General features: G+C 37.2%; 1 protein-coding gene across 2 annotated transcripts in view; it reads left to right on the top strand.

The window, feature by feature from the left end:
* The window catches only part of KLRG1 (killer cell lectin like receptor G1), a 120,735-nt gene that overhangs the window by 23,715 nt on the left and 77,273 nt on the right, over nucleotides 1-19,747 (top strand). The window contains exon 6 of one of the 2 annotated variants that reach the window (XM_014565513.2): nucleotides 3,655-3,872. The exons of the other annotated variant lie outside the window; for it this stretch is intronic. Coding sequence (XP_014420999.2) covers nucleotides 3,655-3,774 — 120 coding nt within the window. The 3' untranslated portion in view covers nucleotides 3,775-3,872. Of the gene's footprint in view, nucleotides 1-3,654; nucleotides 3,873-19,747 lie in introns of those variants that run through there. 2 annotated transcript variants of the gene reach the window in all.

Raw genomic sequence — 19,747 nt, 5'->3', positions numbered from 1 at the left:
CAACACGCCATATAAAGAAAAGTTCAAGACCAACTACAGTGGCAAATTTTTTGAAAATTTGTGGATGAAAAGATTGCTAGCGTGTTTCCCCTCCTTCTGCCCAGGCCAAGTGAGGAAGGAAACTAGAGGGCATCTGCTTGCTGGAGATAGACACAGAGTTTTACTCTCTGGCTCTGTGCTGCTCAGCTGTGGAAACTCGTAGATCTGGGGCTGACGGAGGAACAAGGGAGCGCTCAGAAGAACTTGACCTAAGTGCCGTGTTGTAGACGGCATAGAAACTGCTGTCTGGATATTGCTTAGAGAGGTCTGTTGGTGGGAAGCCAGCAGAAACTGCCCCTGATGAAAGGGTAAGGAAGGCCAGATGCAGTGGATGCAAGCTGCCATTTCATTGTTTGTTGAGTGGGTATAGGACCCTGCCTGGGCCCAGAGGAAGTGTGAGAAGGCAGTAGGGTTTGTGTTATTTGCAAAGGGCTTTATTCAAGAGGACTTCCTGCCAGGCACGGAGACCTCAGAAGAAAGCGGTCATGTGGAATGTTTCACCACAAGTTGAGATTTAAGGTAAAGTTAAGAGAGCCTTCAGAGAGCATGTCACCAGTTTCAGGGAACGGTGTAGTGCAGGAATCCCTCAGGGGTGTATCCATCTGTGTGTGGGATCTCCTAAAACCCATGCAAGTGCCCCATGAGTGATAGCTAGTATCTGGGTATCATGTCTGTCAGGGTTCAACAAGAGAAGCAGAACCAGTAGGAGATATATTTTTAAAAATGTATTGCCAGGAATTGGTTTATGTAATTGTGGAGCTTACTAGGCAAGTCCAAAACCCAAAGGGCAAGCCGTCAGAAAGGGCAGACTAGAGTTCTTCAGCAGAGGCAGACACTGCTGACCACAGGCGGAATCTCTTCTTCATCAGGGAAGCTTCAGCTCTGCTCTTAGGGCCTTTCAACTGATCGAATCAACCCCACGCAGATTATAATAATCTCCCTCGCTTGACGTCAACTGATTATAGACTTTAATCACATCTACAAAATACTTTCACAGCAGCATCTGGACTAGCGTTTGAATAACTAGGTCTGTTCCCTAGCCAAGATGACATGTCACATGACCCTCACAGGTATCATCCACACAAAATGATGGCCAGATAACAACAGTACCAGAGAGAAAGACTCTGCCCCTTTCTTCTGAGGCTGGAGGCCTGTCTCACTTCCCTGCTGTTGGTCTGTGGAAACAAGAATCAGAACTGAGAGGAATGTAGGCAGAAATTTTGAATCAGTTTATAAGATTGGCAGTTTGATTTAGATTGGATTAAACTTTTCAGGTATCAATTTGTGTACACAGAAATTGAGGATTGACAAAACGGTCTTATTTGGTTTCTGCACCTGTATAAATTTAGGGTTTTTTTTAATTAAAGATTTATTTTCCTATCACAGGACCTTTTTCTCTGTTTCTTCTTTTTCCCTCAAATCATCCACTTTAAAAGCATCTGTGATAATCTCATGTGATTTTAAGTGGCCCTCTTGTGGTCAGAGTCGATGATTGCAGTGGTGTAGCAGTTGCTAAGGCACTCAGCCCAAGGCCTTTTCAGAGAGGTACTGAGTTAAAGACACACCTTCAGGTTTTTGTTCATTTGTTTGTTTTGTTTTTAAATGGCCAATCATCGGTACAAGCTGTTATATCCTGTCACTAGGGGAAAGAATATTTTCTTATTACCTTGATTCTAGAAAAATTATTGCATTATTTTGACTTTACTCAGATACAAATAGTTCATTTATGATGAGTCATTTCCCTTGTCGTTGTACATTTTCAAGATAAAAATCTAGGATCATTTGTTTAGCAAGATTACCTGGTACTATTCAGGTCACTGCTGGTTGTGGACACTAGTCCTAGAATGATAGTGAGTAAGAACGAAAAACAGTCAACATTCAGTAGCAAGGGAAGTGGAAATATCAGTAGTAGGAGGCTCATTAGTGAAGAAAAGTACAAAAGTGGATAAAACAGAAATACATTGTATTTTTAATTAAAAGGTGACATTTGATTATAGAAAACTAACCTTTTTGAAAAAAGTAGGAGACAAAGGAGAAGTAGGGTAGAATCAAGTGCTAATCTTGTTATCATCATAAAATGGTTCATAGGCACATGTACATAATTCCAGTACATGGTGCAGAATCATCACAGAGCCACAGACACAGTGCTAGATCCTCAGGCCTTTTCTGTCCTTAAAGAATAAAGTGTAATTTAACCCCCCCCCAACACATTTTGAAAGACAAAAGCCATGATATCCATTTTTCTGTTTAAGTGCCTTCCGTGTTGGGTTATCCAGGTCAGGAAATCCTTCCTTAGTGTTCTGTGGAGAACACTAGGATGGAAATTAGGAGATTTTTCACAATTTGACTGATACATAGCAATGCTGTATTTGGAGTATCAGCTAGCTTTTCTGTTCTGTGCCTCCCTCCCATGCCTACGTCTGGCCACTCAGTATTCCTAAAACTTTCCTTCACTTAGCAGTGCATTTTGCTGAATCACTTTCATACCCCACGTTCTCATATACAGTACTGTGTTCTGTGTCATCATCTGGCTGCTAGTGATGCAGCATTTTCTAAAAGAGTTCCGCACTGTTGTCTCTGAGATTGTTTGCCAAGCTGACAACCAGTCTGTAGGTCTTCATGCTAACACTTCTTTGATCTTACCAGAAGTTGTGAAAAGAGGGTTTCAGTTTTCCAGTTCCTTTTTCAGGGTTTCAGAATTCCAGTTCCTTTTTCAAATGACTCATTGACTGAAACGTTGAGAGATTAAAGTTGTTCAGCGGGAAGTTCAATGGGAAAACAACCAAGTTCATCCATGAAGGAGGAATGATGACTACATCATGGCATTGCCCACCTGATAGCAAGTGTGTAAAATACTGTGGCAGACTGTCTTCCAAAGATGGCCTCGTGTCTCCCATCAAACATACTCCTTGGAAACAAATGAATGCCTCTGCTGAGGTATAACTGATTTACTGTAGCTATTTGAAGTGTACAACTTGATGAGCCACATGCTCTTTTACACTGTGTCCCTGCCACTTCCCCATCAAGAAGCAGGGTCTCTTTTCCTTACTCTTGATTCTGGTTTGAATATTTGTTGCACTTATCCTTTCTTTGTCTCGCCGTCACTTATTGAGTGTGTAGGGCAGATATCTTGTCTTGTAAATTCAGATTTCTTTAGGGGCTATCACTGAGGAGTGGTACCTAATAACTTCACCTCAAAACCCCATTCACACCTGATTTAGATTGTGAGATCCTAGACCATCCATAGTAAGAGGAGACTTCTCAGGGAGAGGCTAAGTGTATTTTGTATATGAGGGACAGATGTGATTTTGTAGTCAAATGACAGATTTAGCAAATTGTGTTTCCAAAGATGGCTACAACAATACCTCCAACTATATTCTCTTTTATAACGTGATCTTGCTTCTCTTCCCTCAAGAGATGGAGTCTGCTTCACTTTCTCTTGAATACAAGCTGACCTGGTGATGCTCTTTCTCAATCAAATGTGGTAAAAATGATTCTACATGACTATTGGGACTAGTTCATAAGTAACATTTCAGCTTCTGCCTTTGTTTCTTGGAACTCTTACTCTTGGGGGCTCTGAAATGCCATGTAACAAGTCCAGGTATCCTGTTGCAGAAGCCACAAGGAAGAGCCCAGAGGCTAAATGGAGAGGGAGAGAGGCCAAGCTGTCCAAGAATTCCAGTAGAGCCTTCAGATGATCCCAGTCCCAGCTGCTATCAGCCTGCAATTTCATAAGAGTCCCCTAGCAAGACTATCATAAGAATCACTTGGATAAGCCCAGTCAATCCATGAAACTGTGAAATATAATAAAATTGTTGTTTTCACTTATTGGATTTTGGGGTGGTTTGTTATGCAGCAGTAGATAAATTAAAGAGGTATTATCCACTGCAAGATGTGTCCCAATTTCAGGGATGTTAATGTGAAAAATGTGCACTTCATAATTGATGAAATTGATGAAATACAAAAAGACAAAAAAAAAATACAAAAATACAAAAAAATTCATGCAAATTGCATGAATAAGTACTTTGTAGAAGAAGCAATCCTAATGGCTAATATAAAGAGATGCTCCACCTCTCTAGTAATCAGAGAAGTAGAAATTAAAACAATCAAGAAATAAGACTTCTATTTTAAAAAGTGCAAGAATTAGAAAGTTAGATAAATGTTGGCAAGAAAATAGTAGAAATGGGAATCCTTTATGTACTACTGGAGTGAATATAGATTGGTGCAGCCATTCTGGAATACTTTCTGGCTGAATATTGAAATTAAGTTTGTATATGTTCCTTCACCCAACAACTTCAACCCTAGCTCTATAAGCCAGAGAAATTATCACACAGGTCAATAAATTGGCATGTATCAGGGTATTCAAAACATTTGTCAAAAGAATTGAAAATTTCCCAAACTGAAGTTCAAAAAAAAAAAAAAAAAAGGCTGGAAAAAATAGAACATAATATCTAGGAACTGTGGGATAATTACAAAAAGTGTAACATACATGTAATGGAAATGCCAGGAGGAGAAGAAAGAGACAAAAGGAAAAGAAGAAATACCTGAAGTAATGATGACCACAGTTTTTCCAGTTACTGACAGACACCAAACCACAGATCCAGAAAGTTCATAGACCACCAAGCAGGATAAACACCAAAAAATCTATACCGAGGCATATAATATTCAAACCACAGAAGATCAAAGACAGAGAAAATCTTAAAAGAAGCCAGAAGAAACTGAAAAGCCTTGCCTATGAAAGAAGAAAGACAAGAATTACATTGGACTCCTTCTCAGAAACCATGCAAACAAAAAGAGTGAAGTGAAATATTTAAAGCATTGACAGAAAAAACTCACCAACTTAGAATTCTATATCGAGATAAATTATCCTTTAAAAGTGAAGGAAACTAAAAATCTTCTCAGAAAAACAAAAATTGAGAGAAACTGTTGCCAGTAGACCTGCCTTGCAAGACATGTTAAAAGAAGTTCTTCATGGAGAAAGAAATGATGTCGGTCAAAAACTTGCATCTAAGAAAATAAAGAAAGGAAGAGTATTTGAAAAAGAAAGACAGAGGTAAAATAAAGTCTTTTATTTTTCTTATTTTTAACTAACTTAGATAACTGATCAAAATAATAGCAGTGATGTATCAAATGATTAAAGATTATAGCTTACGGATAAAGTGAAACATATGACAGGAATGTTAGAACAGAAGGGAGTGAGTTATTGGAAATATTCTAACGTGCCTGCACTACTTGTGAAACAGTGCCATGTTATTTGAAAATGGACTTGGATTGTTTATAAATATCTATTGCAAACTCTAGGCAAAAAAGTTTTTTGAAAAAGTATAATTGATATGCTAAAAGATGAGGGAAAATGGAATCATAAAAAATGCTCAAAATCAGAGAGGGCAAAAAGAAGAGTGAATGATAAAAAAGTAAATAAGAAGGGCAATAAATAGAAAGCAGTTAAAATATTGTGGAGATTAATCCAACTATATGAAAAAATCAACCTAAATGTGAATGGTCTAAATACATCAATTAAAAGACAGATACTATTACAGAGGATTAAAAAAAAAAAGAAGACCCAACTATATGTTGTCTACAACAAACTCACTTTAAGTCTGAAGACACAGGTAGATGAAAAGTCAAGGATGGAGAAAGATATGCCATGCTAACATTAACTTTTAAAAAAGCCTTAAGTAGCTTCATTAAGTTCAGAAAAAGTACATTTCAGAGCAAGGAAAACTCAGTGATGAAGAGGGACATTACATAATGACAAAGGGGACAATTCTTCCAGAAGACTTAACAAAATCCTGAATGTGTATGTACCCAACACAGAGTCAAAATATGTAGAGGGAAAAACTGACAGAACTGCAAGGAAGAACAGACAAATCCACTAATTTGTTGGAGATGTCAACATCCATCTGCCAGTAATTGACAGATCCAGCAGGCAGAAAATCAGTGAGAATATACACCATCAAGAAACAACAGCTAATTGACATTCATAGACTATTTCATCCAAGAACAGCAAGATATGCATTCTTCTCAAGCTCACATGGAACATTTATCAAGATAAGCAACATCATTGTTCATAAACCACATCTTAAACTTAAAAGAATAGAAATCATACAAAATATGCTCTCAGATAACAGTGAAATTAAATTAAAAGGCAAAAACTGAAAGCTCTAAAATCTCCAAATATTTGGAGGTTAAATAACTTCTAAATAGCACACAGTTCCAATAAGAAATCTTAAGATAAATTTTAAAATATGTCGAGCTATGTGAAAATGAAAATACAGCTTATCAAAATTTGTGGGATGCGGCAAAAGCAGTAGCTTAGAGGGAAATTTATAGCACTGAATGCATATAAAAAAAGAAGAAACATATAAAATCAGTAATCTAAGCTTCCATCTTAGGAAATTTGAAAATATCAGAAATGAAAGAGGCAATGTAACAACTGATGACATGGAAACTAGAAGGATAGTAAAGGAATATTACAAGTAACTTCATGCCCATACATGTGATAACTTGGATGAAATGGACCAATTCTTTGAAAGATGTAAGCTACCAAAACTTCCATGTGAGGAAATTGATAAACTAAAAAAAAAGGTCTGTATCTATTAAATAAATTGAGTCTATAATTAATAACCTTTCAAAACAAAAAACATCAGGCCCAAATGATTTCACTGGTGAATTCTACCAAATATTTAAAGAAGAAATGATACCAGTTCTCTACAATCTCTTCCAGAAAGCAGAAGTAGAGGGAAGACTTTTTAATACCAAAACCAGAGCAAGACATTATAGGGAAGGAAAACAACAGACTTTCTCATGAACAAAAATGCAAAAGTCCTCAACAAAATGTTAGCAAATTATAGCCATCAATGTGTAGAAGTAATTCTGTACCATGAAAATTGAAATTTATTCTGGGTATACAAGGCTAGTTCGACATTTGAAAATTGTTTAACATAATCTATCACATTAACAGGCTAAAGAAGAAAAATCATATGATCATAACAATACATGCAGAAAAAGCGTTTAATAAATTCCAACCCCCATTTATGATAAAAATTCTCATGAAACTAGGAATACAGTGGATCTTCCTCAGCTTGTTGAAGAACATTTACAAAAACCCTACAGCTAACATTATACTAATGCTAAGAAATTAGAAGCTTTCCTCTAAAATTTGGAACAAGACAGGAATATCCCCTCTAACCATTCCTATTCAACATTGTACTGAGAGTCCTTGCTAATGCAATAAGACAAGAAAAGGAAATAAAAGGTATACATATTAGTAAGGAAGAGAGAAAACTATCTTTGTTCACAGATTATAGATTGTCTATGTAGAAAATTAGAAAGAATTGAAACTCAAGGGAGGTTTGGGGAAGGGTTTCTTGGCTTTCAGTTTTAGAATAAACATTTGGGGAAAAATAGAACTTGAGAAGGAAGAAAGCCAATTAAGAGACTAAGGTTTCTAACTAAAATGACTAAATGATTAAAACATCCCCCAAGACAAAGCAATTCTTCCAGGCTGGGCAGCGAGATCAGTAGATTCCTTGCGGGAATTAGAGGGAAGGTCTGCCTGGAGCACCTGGGAGGCTGGGGCCCAGGCCCAGTCACTTGTCCTTTGTCAAAGATTGCTATCTGTATGAATGACAAGGAGGCCACAGAGTGGGGATCTAAAACAGTCATGTGAACTGCAGACAGGTGACTGCTGTGGCGTAGGATGCAATGCCCTGACCCTGTGTTAGATCACCAACTGGGATCACCAACCTGAATAGCTGAGATAAATTTCCTGTAGTCCAGTGGGACTGGGATTTAAAGTCACATTTCATTTACGTAAAACAAATGTAATATTTCATGTAGAATATACTAATTCTAAGAAAACCAACCCCCTCCCCCTGCCCTCCAGTAGACACACACACACACACACACACACACACACACACACACACACAAAGCACAAACACTGTTCCCAGAATGCAATTTGTGCTAGATACCTTATTTTCTTGTCCCCTTATTATAAATATCCATGATTATTTTATTCCTCTTCAGCTCTCTTCCGTTTGCCTAACTTTGTGATTTTTAAGAAGGTTTTTTAGTTAGTAAAGCAACAGTACTCATAATTTTATATCTTTGCTGCCACCCTGTGGCTATCTTTCATTACTGTATATGAAAAGGGCATTTTGGAGCTTCTGTTAAGCCGTCAGGTGTAGGGAAGGACAAGTGTAGCGAAAGCACGTTAAAAGAAAAAAAAAAAAGGCAATATATCCAAGAAGATCTTTCACCATAACGCTCAAGATCTGAGGCACGGGTCTAGTGTATGATATATGTTTCTTTTATGTATCAGTATTTGTCCTTTGAAATCCTGTTAGTCTGTGTCTAACCTTATTTTGGTATAGTCTCCCATTCCTTGTCCTGGTTCAAACTAAGATACATAAATTAATCTGTTGATCCTGACTTGCTATTTAGTGTCAATTATGGCTTTTAATGGACTCTGCAAAAAAAAAAAAAAAAACCCACAGGAAGCTGAACCTATCTGCAGTAGGCCCATGTATTAAAATTTCTTTGTAGACTTTCATTTTGGTCTAGAACTTGTCATATTGGTGCAAAACATTTTGTCTTTCCCTAAAATAAAATGATAAAAACTAAGGAATCAGTTTTAAGAAATAGAATATATTCACAGCCCATTTCTCAGGCAATTTTTCATGAGAAATAAGAACTACTGTCATCATCTCCTTGCTACCCGTCTCTGCCACTCTAGACCCTTTCTGCCACTTGTTACCATCCTAAATCAAATCTGATCTTGCTACTATCCTGTTTTTAAAATATCCCATTGCCTTCCTATTACTTACAGGATAAAACAGACTTCTTTGAATACCCTTGATAAATCAATCTTTTAAATATATATATATTCTCTTTTGGAGGTAATTAAGTTTATTTATTTATTTTTAGAGGAGGGACTGGGGACTGACTCAGTCTTAAATGATCTCTAACTGATCTGAGTCTCTAACCTCACTTTTAATCACTCCTATAAACACTGCCTTTTCAACATTCATCTGGTCTCTTTTTTGTTAAAAAAATTTTTAAACACCTTTATTGTGGTATGGTTCCTATACTAACTAACTCTCTTAACACAGAATAAAATTGAAAGCTGCTTCTTTCTGCCCTAGGCCTTTTTTTTTTTTTTTTGACACTAGACAAAATTATAAGAGCATCAAGAATCAGAGACCAGATTTTCCCTGCTCCTTTCTTCCGTACCAAATAGAATGCTACTGGTTTTGGGTTATTTACTTGCAATGCTTTGCTTCTAGCTCATTGCATGAAGTTGGAATTCTCCATTGTGTCCATTTTGAGGGGAAGCCCCACAAATCTGGGCTCCAAGCTGATGTAGCTCTCTTGAGATTGGGGCACGAAACAGAGATAAGAGTGCCCTGTACAAGAGTGCCTGGGGGCATGGTCAGAGCCAGTCTGAGGGTGGAGGTTCTCTGACACTTTTATTGTGATCATTCAGAGAAGGAATCTTGGATCCCATGATATTATCCACTCGGAAGTCTACTAGTTCTTTCAGAATCCTGTAGGGCTCTTTTTTTTTTTTTTCTACACTCTAGAAAGAAAGAAAATACACCAACATAATCTTTGAATAAAGTGGCTCTATGCAAGAAATGTGTTGGCGTTACCACTTCCCCTCCCTCAGGGTCATTTAACTTTTGGGAAAGACACATTTAAATCTTCAGCCACAGTAGCCACAGTCTACCAACCCCACATGCTTCACACAAAAGAGGACAATTGTGACACGGTGATGATGCCAGCGGGTCTCATAATGTGAACTCACCTGAGGGTCTCCCAGAAATCCTCACTTGTGCTTTTTCTGCTTCCTCTGCCTCTAAATACATTTCCCTTCCTTTGCACACATCTCTCTTTCTGCATTCAGCCTCCCACAGTTACCTGAAATCTCAAAAAAGGAAATGACCTTCTCCATCCACAGCTAAGTGACAGAGGGAAGTAGTTAAGGGCATGGACTCCGTCACTAGAAAGCCCAGCTTCAGAGCTTGTCTTCTCCATCACTTGGAGTTTTGGAAAGTTTCTAAACCTCTTTCTGAACTTTCTAACTGCTCTATTTCCTCATAGTTAAAATGGCATTAATCATAGTAGGTGCCTCATAGAGTAATTGTGAGGATGGAGTTCCTTAACACAAGCAAAATGTTTATAACAGTGCCTCGCAGATGGTAAATACTCAGTATTGGCTTTGAAAAAATTAAGTTAACCCTTATACCTCTTTTTATGCTTCTACATCTTTTTATCACTTTGGAAACCTTGCTCTCATACTTTTCACTTCTCCAATGACATTAGGCTCTCTCTCTCTTTTGTTTTTTATTGAAGTGTAGTCAGTTACATTGTGTCAATTTCTGGTGTAAGCATAATGTCCCAGTCATGCATATATATATACACACATATATTCATTTTCATATTTTTTCATTAAAATTATAAGATATTTAATATAGTTCTCTGTGCTATACAGAAGAAATCTATATTTTTTAATCTATTTTTATATATAATGGTTATCATTTGCAAATCTCAAACTCCCAAATTTATCCCTTCCCAACCTCTTGCCCCTGGTAACCGTAGATTGTTTACCGTGTCTGTGAGTCTATTTCTGTTTTATAGATGAGTTCATTAGTGTCCTCTTTTTTTTTTTTTAGATTCCACATATGAGTGATACCATATGGTATTTTTCTTTTCTTTCTGGCTTAGTTCACTTAGAATGACCATTGCCAGGTCTATCCATGTTGCTGAAAATGGCACTATTTTATTCCTTTTTATGGCTGAGTAGTATTCCATTGTATAAATATACCACAACTTCTTTATCCAGTCCTCTGTCAATGGACATTTAGGTTGTTTCCATGTCTTGGATATTGTATATAGTGCTGCTATGAACATTGGAGTGCATGTATTTTTTTGAATTAGAGTTCCCTGTGGATATATGCCCAGGAGTGGGATTGCTGAATCATATGATAAGTTTATTTTTAGTTTTTTGAGGAATCTCCATACTGTTTTCCATAATGGCTGCACCAAACTATATTCCCACTAACAGTGTAGGAGGGTTCCCTTTTCTCCATACCCTCTTCAGCATTTATCATTTGTGGACTTTGTAATGAAGTCCATTCTGACTGGTGTGAGGTGATATCTCATTGTAGTTTTGATCTGCATTTCCCTGATAATTAGTGATATTGAGCATTTTTCATGTGCCATTTGTATGTCTTCATTGGAGAATCTCTTGTTTAGGTCTTCTGCCCATTTTTGGATTGGGTTGTTTGGGGTTTTAGTTGTTGTTGTTGTTATTAAGTTGTATGAGCTATTTAAATATTCTGGAAATTAAGCCCTTTTCTTGTAAATATTTTCTCCCATTCTGTAAGTTGTCTTTTTGTTTTGCTTATGGTTTCCTTTGCTGTGCAAAAGCTTGTAAGTTTAATTAGGTCCCATTTTGTTTATTTTTGCTTTTATCTATTGCCTGGGTAGACTGCCCTCGGAGAACATTGCTAAGATTTATGTCAGAAAATATTTTGCCTATATTTTCTTCCATGAGGTTTATAGTTTTGTCTTTAATGTTATTGGAATTTTAGGTCTCAGTGACAGGCTAAAAGAAAGATAGTTTTCCCTAAATCACATCACACCTAAGATTACTTTGAAGTGAAAATAATAACTATATAGAATTATACAATATTAAAGTTGAGAGGGGTGTTCAATAATATAAGTGGAGTTTTGGAGGAAAATGGCAATGGAAAAAATCTAAGAGAGAAACTGAAAAATGAAAGGACGATATGAAATAGGGCCCGGGGTTGTACTCAGGGTTTTCCATGGACCAAGGCAGCTGCAGGCAGGATGGCAACGATAATGAGAACAAGACATGGTGGAGCAGATCTGCTGCTCCCCATAGTGTCAGAGAAAGTACAGATCAGAGAATATGATATCCTTTTCCTTGCACTCTGCCTGGTCTCAGAAACTCCCAAATCCACAGGAATTTATTTCTGAGAGTGCTCTGTGCACACAGCAAGCCCCACCCCAAGGCTTCCAAACAGTGTGTAGAATTTGGCAAGAATTCCCTGAAAGGGGTCGTTGCTTCCTTTAACTTAGAACAGTCTCTCAGCCTCAGTACTGTTGCCATTCTGGAGCAAGTTAAGTTTTTTATTGCGGCGGGCTGTCCTGTGATCATAGGATGATTCACAACATCTGCATTTACTGACGCCAGGCTAGTGCAGTTATCTAGATATGCTGTGATCGTGTCCGGAACTAAGATGGAGGTGGGAACAGAGAGAAGATGAAGGATTCATGAGATATTTATGAGAAAAGAATCAGTGCTGCCTGGTGGATGTTTAGGATGGAAAGGGGGAAGAGAAGTTAAGGGTGAGTTCAGGGTCTCTGTTTTGATTAGTAGGGTGAATGATGATGCTTTTTGCTGATAGGAGGCACAGCAAGGGAATTGTGTGTGCGTGTGTGTGTGTGCATGTGTGTGTGTGAGTATGAGTGTGGCTTAGACATGATATGCATGTGGATGCCTACTGTTGAGTTAGGATATGAGAGGCAAAAGAACAGGAAAGATTTCGTGTCTGGAGACACCCTTTTTGGAATTTTCACCATATTTGGAAGATGTTTGCTATGGGAATAGATGAAAACCCCCACCTAGGGTACACAGAACAAGAAGAGGTCTAGAAGGGAGTTCTGAGAAACAACTACATTTAAGGAGACCCAGAAGAAGTAGCCAGAGCAGTGGGAGAAACGTGGTATCATGAAAGTTAAAGGAAAAGCAAGGCATGAAAATTTACGAGGTATAAAAATAAAGATCATTAAAAAATAAGCAGTTATACAATTTGTTATATTCCTTTTTGGTCAGGTTTAATGAAACATAATTTACATATAGAAAATGAATCCTTTGGTGATTAGTTCTATTGATTTTTAATTCTTCTAGTGTTTTATTTATTGTTATTATTTATTATTTTTATTTTGGTAAGAGAGCAAACTTTCCTTTCCTGAAATATTGCTTTATCAAGTCAGAGCCTTCTCCTCCTCAGGGCTGGAAAATATGGTGCTCTGAGTACCACACTGAACTACAAGTCCAAATGGAGTTCTCGTCCTGGTTTTGCACGTCACAGCTAACATATATTGAGCTTTTATGGTATGTTAGGCTTGTGTTCCCTAAGTTAACCCTTCCAACAACATCGCAAAGTGGGCACTATTACTGCCCCCTATTTTACAGATGGAGGTTCCCAGAGGTTAAGTAACGTGTGGCAGGTTTCACAGCTATGAGGTAGCAGAGCTAAGATCTGAACTCAGATATCTGTCTTGGGTCCAGGGCCCAAGCTCCCCCCACCACTGCGCAGCACCGTCTCTGTCATGTGCTTCCCATGCAGTCATCTTTGATTCTCCCCTGAGCTGCTGCTTTCTGAGCGCTAATGTTGGGACAACAGGATTTTCCCTGCTTCACTCTTAAGGTTGTATTTCACGAGAAGACGCCTTAGGAAGCACGTTGAAAAGTGCAGGACTAGCGTGATGATTGGAAACGTCTGGAGCTAGATGGCCAGGGTTCAAATCCTGGCTTCTCTGGATTACTTACCATCTCTTAGCCTCACTTTCTCAACCTTAAAATGTGGCTAGTAATGGTATCCACTCATAGGGTTACTGTGAGGGTGCAGGAGGAAAGCCGTGTAACATGCTTATCACACAAGGTGAGCAACATTAAGTGTTAGAACATCTCCCTTTTCCCGACCCCTAATAACAATGACAATAATAGTATTAGTAATAATCTGTTCCCAAGATGTGAAAAGGGGAACAGTTGGAGGTCTGCTATTGACGTGAACATAGGGAAGGAACTGACCAGTCTCTAGACAATACAGCTGTTAGATTATCTTTGTAAGAGTTGTGTGTGGGAAGAGAGCCACTGTAACTGTGATACGGATTCTGCAGCTTTGGATTGCTTATTTCATCACATAGTTTCTCTAGTTAAGAGGAAGAGAGAGAAAAGGTGAAAGGAAAGAAGGAAAGGAGCTCATGAACAAGGAAGAGGGCGAACCAGAGACAGGAAAATGTACAGGGCTTTTTCACCTTTTACAAGTTTCCATGTGACAGTCAGCTTCTCGTGGAGCTCTTTCCCGGGTTCCTAGTTAGAGCTGTAACCACTTCCCACCCGTCCCCTCCCTTCCTCCCCAGCTTCGGTTCTCATAGCTGGGAAGCATTTCAACTGCCTTGCTGATGCTGCTTTCTGTCTTTCTCTTCCCTCTGGAACATAAGCTCTCTGGAGGTGGGGAGTTTTGTCTGTTTTATTTCCTAATCAGGCAAAGTGTAGTTACTCAATAAATAATTGTTGAATGAATGCACGACTGGTTGACATGAAGCAGAAAGCAAGAGTATTTGAGATAGGAGACAGAATAGGGATTATGAGGTTAGGTACCATGAACCAGTTTTATAAAATGTTAATTTCCCGTAGTAAGTACCATCTGGCTGAATGAACTCTCCTGTCTTCCCTTTGCGTCCGTCGAGTTCCGTCTTGTATTTGAGCTCAGTCCAAAGAAGTTACACAAGAGTACATTTAGCTGTCCTTTGCCTGAGTCCCAGGACTGCTGAGGATCATTTCATCAGGTTAAATATTAACTACCTTCAAGGGCAGAGAGCCCAAATTACTAGATGTGACCAGTTTTTTCTTCTTCACATGTGAGCTCAACTGTTATGACATTAACTCTTTTTACTAGTTTTTAATTAGAAACTAAATACACAAAGAATACACAAAGTGAAAAACATAATAAGCATTTTTAGACTATTATTATCCATAAAGTTATAATTCATGTATTTTTCAGCTGCATTTGATAATTTAGGTAATTTATTTCTAAAAATGACCTGAAAAATAAAATACTTCGGTAAAGTGTCAGCATCGGAAAATTAAAATCTTATGTTACATCAAAAAGGACTCAAGCTCATGGTCCAGTGAAAATAATGGCCCATTTATTCCTCTGCTAAATTTCTGACTGTGGGAATTCTAATGTCCATGCCACCCTGCATTTTTAAAGAGATACGTGAAGGATATCTTTTCAGACAGTCCACAAGTTTAGAGTCATTACAGAGGGATTAAAAAAAAACTGGGATCCAAATCCAGACTTTACTGTCTTCTTAAACTGTTTTTTCCTGAGTTGTAAGGTAAATTAAGCAAACTGACTCATTTTGATGGACAAGTTTCTGATTCTAATGAAGTCCAATTAACTTATTTTTTCTTTTGTTGCCTGTGTTTTTGGTATCATTATTTAAGAAGCCATTGCAAAATCCAAGGTAATGAATTTGCCCCTAAGTTTACCTGTAATAGTTTTACAATTTTAACTCTTAAATTTAGGTCTTTGATCTATTTAAAATTAATTTTTGTATATGGCATAAAGTCAGGGTCTAATTTAATTCCTTTGCATGTGGATATCCAGTTTTTTTTTTTAACACTATTTATTGAAGAGATTGTTCTTTCCACATTAAATGATCCTGGCATCCTTGTCAAAAATCAATTGACAATAGATGTGAGGGTTTATTTCTGTGTTTTCAATTCTATGCCATTGATCTGTACATCTATCTTTATGACAGGACCATGTTGTTTTGTATACTGTAGTTTTGTAGTTAAGTTTTGAATCAGAAAGTGTGAGTCCTTTACATTTGTTCTTCTTTTTCAAGATTGGTTTGGCTTCAGGGTCCCTAGAAATTGCATGTGCATTTTAGGATGAGTTTTCACATTATTTCTTCACAAAACACTGTTGAAATTTTGATAAGGGTATCAAATCTCTGTATAAATTGCTTTATCACCTTAACAGTATTAACTTAAGTATTAAGTTCATGGATTTCCAATCCATGAACATGGAATATCTTTCTGTTTACTTAGGTCATCTTTAATTTCTTCCAGTAACATTTGTAGTTTTCAGTGTACAAGTCTCGCCACCTTCTTGGTGAAACTTAATCCTAAGTATTTATCCTTTTTGATGCCTTTGTAAATAAAATTATTTTCTCAATTTCTGACTTAGATTGTTTGTTGCTAGTGTATAGAAATACAACTGATTTTATGTGTTTATTTTTGTTTCATGTGATTTGCTGAGTTTGTTTATCAGAGCTAGCCTTTTAATTTTTTTGGTGTGGATTCTTAAGGTTTTCTATATATTGTGCCATCTACAAATAGAGGTAGTTTTACTTCTTCTTTTCCAAGGGGGATGCCTTTCATTTCTTTTCCTTGTCTGAGTGTTCAGTTGTAGAAGTTGTAGCCAGAAGTGGCAAAAGTGTGCATTCTTCTCTTTTCCTGATCTTCAGGGGAAAGCTTTCAGTCTTTCACCATTGAGTATATTGTTAGCTGTGGATTTTCCATATGTATCCTTCATTATGTTGTGGAAACTTCCTTCTCTTCCTAGTTCATGAGTGTTTTTATCATAAAAGGGTATTGGATTTTGTTAAATGCTTCTTCTGCAACTATTGAGATGATCACATTTCCCCCCTTCATTCTATTTATGTGGCAGATTACACTCATTGATTTTTTGGGTATTAAGACATTGTTTAATAATTTCAAATGTACAGAAGAGTTACAAAATAGTTCAAAGTCTTTTGAATGCACTTCACCTAGATTCATCAATTATTAACATTTTGGTACATTTGCTTTTCCTGAACAATTTGAGAGTTAGTTGTAAAGATCAGGCCCCTTTAACCCTAAGTGCTTCAGTGTGTATTTCCTAAGAACAAGAACAGACAGCTATATTAAAAAAAAAAAAACAAACTCAGAAAAGTTAACATTGATGCAACACTGTTATTTACTATATGTTACGTACTCAGATTTCACCCATTGTTCCAGTAACCTAATGGCAATCTCAGTCACTCTCCTGCCTCCCTCCAGCCCAAACCAGAGCCTAATCCAAAATCACACATTGTATTTCTTCATTGTGGTTTTTCACTCATCTTCAATTTAAAACAGTTCTTCACACTTTATCTTTTGTGAAATTGCTTTTAAAAGGTTATAGGTCAGTTATTTTGTAGATTGTCTCTCATTTGTTTTTCCTCCAGCTTTGTTGAGATATAATTGGCATACAACATTATATGTTTAAGATGCACAATATGTTGATTTGATACACTTATATATTGCAGAATGATTATGACCATAGCATTAGCTAACACCATTATGACATCACATAATTACCAATTTTTCCTCCCCTTCCATATTGGATGCTTTTGACATTAGTATGTTACATTTTCTTGTTTGTGTATTTTAAAACTACTTATTGTGGATATAGATGATTTTACTACTTTTGTTTTTTAAACTTCCTACTAGCTTTATAAGTGGTTGATCTACTACCCTTACTGTATGTTTGCCTTTAACAGTGAAATTTTTACTTTGATAATTTTCGCACTTCTAATCGTGGCCTTTTCTTTTCCGCTGAGAGAAGTCCCTTTAACATTTCTTGTAAAGCTGGTTCAGTGGTGCTGAACTCTTTTAGACTTTCCTCGTCTGTTAAACTCTTTCTCTCTTCTTCAGTTATGAATGCTAACCTTTCCGGGTAGAGTATTCTTGGTTTAAGTTTGTTCCTTTCAGTACTTTGGATATATGGTGCCATTCCCTTTTGGCCCATAAATTTTCTGCTGAAAAATCAGCTAGTCTTATGGGGGTTCCCTTGTACATAGCCAGTTGTTTTTTCTCTTGCTGCTTTCAAGAGTCTCTCTTTATCTTTTAACTTCTGGCGTTTTAATTGGTACGTGTCTTGGTGTGGATCTCTTTGGCTTCATCTTATTTTGAACTGTCTGTGCTTGCTTAGATATGGCTTTGTTTCTACTGATCATGTTTGAGTTTTAGCACTTCTTGAGTTTGCGCCATGATGTCTTTCATTAGTTTTGGAAAGTTCTCAGTCATTATCACTTCAGTAGTGTTTATACCATTTCCTCTCCACTCTTTTTCTGGGGCTGTAATCACATATATGTTGATCTTTCTCACGGTATCTCTATGACTCACACCTTTACTCCTGTATTTTTTATCCTTTTGTCCTCCATGACTTTGAATAGTTTCTTCTGATTTATCTTCTGAGTTTATTCTCTACTTGTCTATGTTTAATATACTGTTAAGTCTGTCCTTTGAATTCTTAATTTCAATTATTCTATTTTTCAGTTTTAGAATTTTCAGGCACGAAGACAAGGTTACAAGCCTCCTCAGCTTCCAGATTTTTTTTTTTATGGAAGATTACACATTTCCTTTTCTTAACTCATAATTTAAGTAATTACATTCTTCCTCAAATGTGTCAAACGTTGTGAACTGGCCTCACTCTGTTCCAGTTACATTAATAGTTTATTTTTGGTAATAGTTCATAAATTTCTAGTCATTTAGTTTTCAAAGTTCAGTGTGCATCAGAATCAGCTGGAAGATTTGTTAAAATATGAACTGCAGGGACACAACCCTGCAGTTTCTAAGTCAGAAACTCTAGGAAAGAGTCTATAATTTGAATGTTTAACACTGTACTGCTAATAGTCCAGGAACCAAACTCTGAAAAGTCACTGCTTTGGCATATTTTAGCCTATTGACATTTCTGGATTACCACTTATTTCACTAATGGAAACTCATTTCCAAACATTAGGCTGAATAAAAGCCACTAATTTCACTAATGAAAACCCATTGTACATTTATTATGATAATAAGCAAAACCTATGTTATTGATGGGAAATAAAGATGATTGAAATGCTCTTAGTAGCACAACCTGTAATTAGATTAGTTGTTTTCAACTTCTGGTGAAAGGAACACTCACTGTAGAGTTTTGGCTAGCTATGTACATTCCCCACCCCAAACCTATTAAATCAAGACTCTGCTGTTGGCGCCCAGGCATAAGTATATTTTTAAAGCTCTGTAGATGATCCTTTTGTGTAGGAGTGAGACCTGCTGGCTTGGAAGCTGAAATATCTGGAACATGACTTGCTGATTAGGTTAGGCACTGCCCATAAAACAGTTGTTCTCATCCTTGTTTGTATATTAGAATCAACCTAAAAAAAAATACTGCTGCCTAGACCCCATTCCAGGCCAATTAAACCAATTAAATCTGAATATTTTGGCATGGGGCCATGGCATTAGTAAAACAAAACAAAACAAAGCAAAACAAGCAAATAGACAAAAAACTTCTTCTAATGAGGTGATTCTAATGTTCAAGTAGGATTGAGACTCTCTGCCCTGAAGGAAGGATAGCTGTTGCTTCTCTTAGGGTACATGAGGATTACCTGAAGGACTGGTTAAAACGGACCACTGAGTGCTACAAACGGAGTTGCTGACTCAGTAAGCCTGGGGTGGGGCCCTAAGATGAGCATTTTGGTCAAATTCCCTGGTGATGCTGACGCTGCTTGTCTGGAGATCACTCTTTGAGAACGGGCTTGAAGCAGCGCTTGCTACCTTGGCTGTGCCTTAGACGCACCCGAGAAGCATTTAACATCCTGATGCACAGGCCCCATTCCAGAGTACTAACTTCTAATAAACATGCCTGACAGTGCTGTGCTGTCCATGCTAAATGATTTAAAATAAATTACAGGCTTCATAACAAGACTGTTAGGCCTTGGGAAAATGTCTTAGCCTCTCCAAGTCTTAGTATATTGGCGATTAATATTATTATTGTTACTTACTTAATGTGAATAATTGAAAGTCTACCATTACCTCCTGGAATAAAGGTGTTAGGTTTTTGATGTAAGAATATTTAATGGAAAGAAA

The sequence above is a fragment of the Camelus ferus genome, chromosome 34 (genome assembly GCF_009834535.1).
Source record: "Camelus ferus isolate YT-003-E chromosome 34, BCGSAC_Cfer_1.0, whole genome shotgun sequence".
In the NCBI taxonomy this organism is placed as follows: Eukaryota; Metazoa; Chordata; class Mammalia; order Artiodactyla; family Camelidae; genus Camelus; species Camelus ferus.
This window is presented reverse-complemented; position numbering and strand designations above follow the sequence as displayed.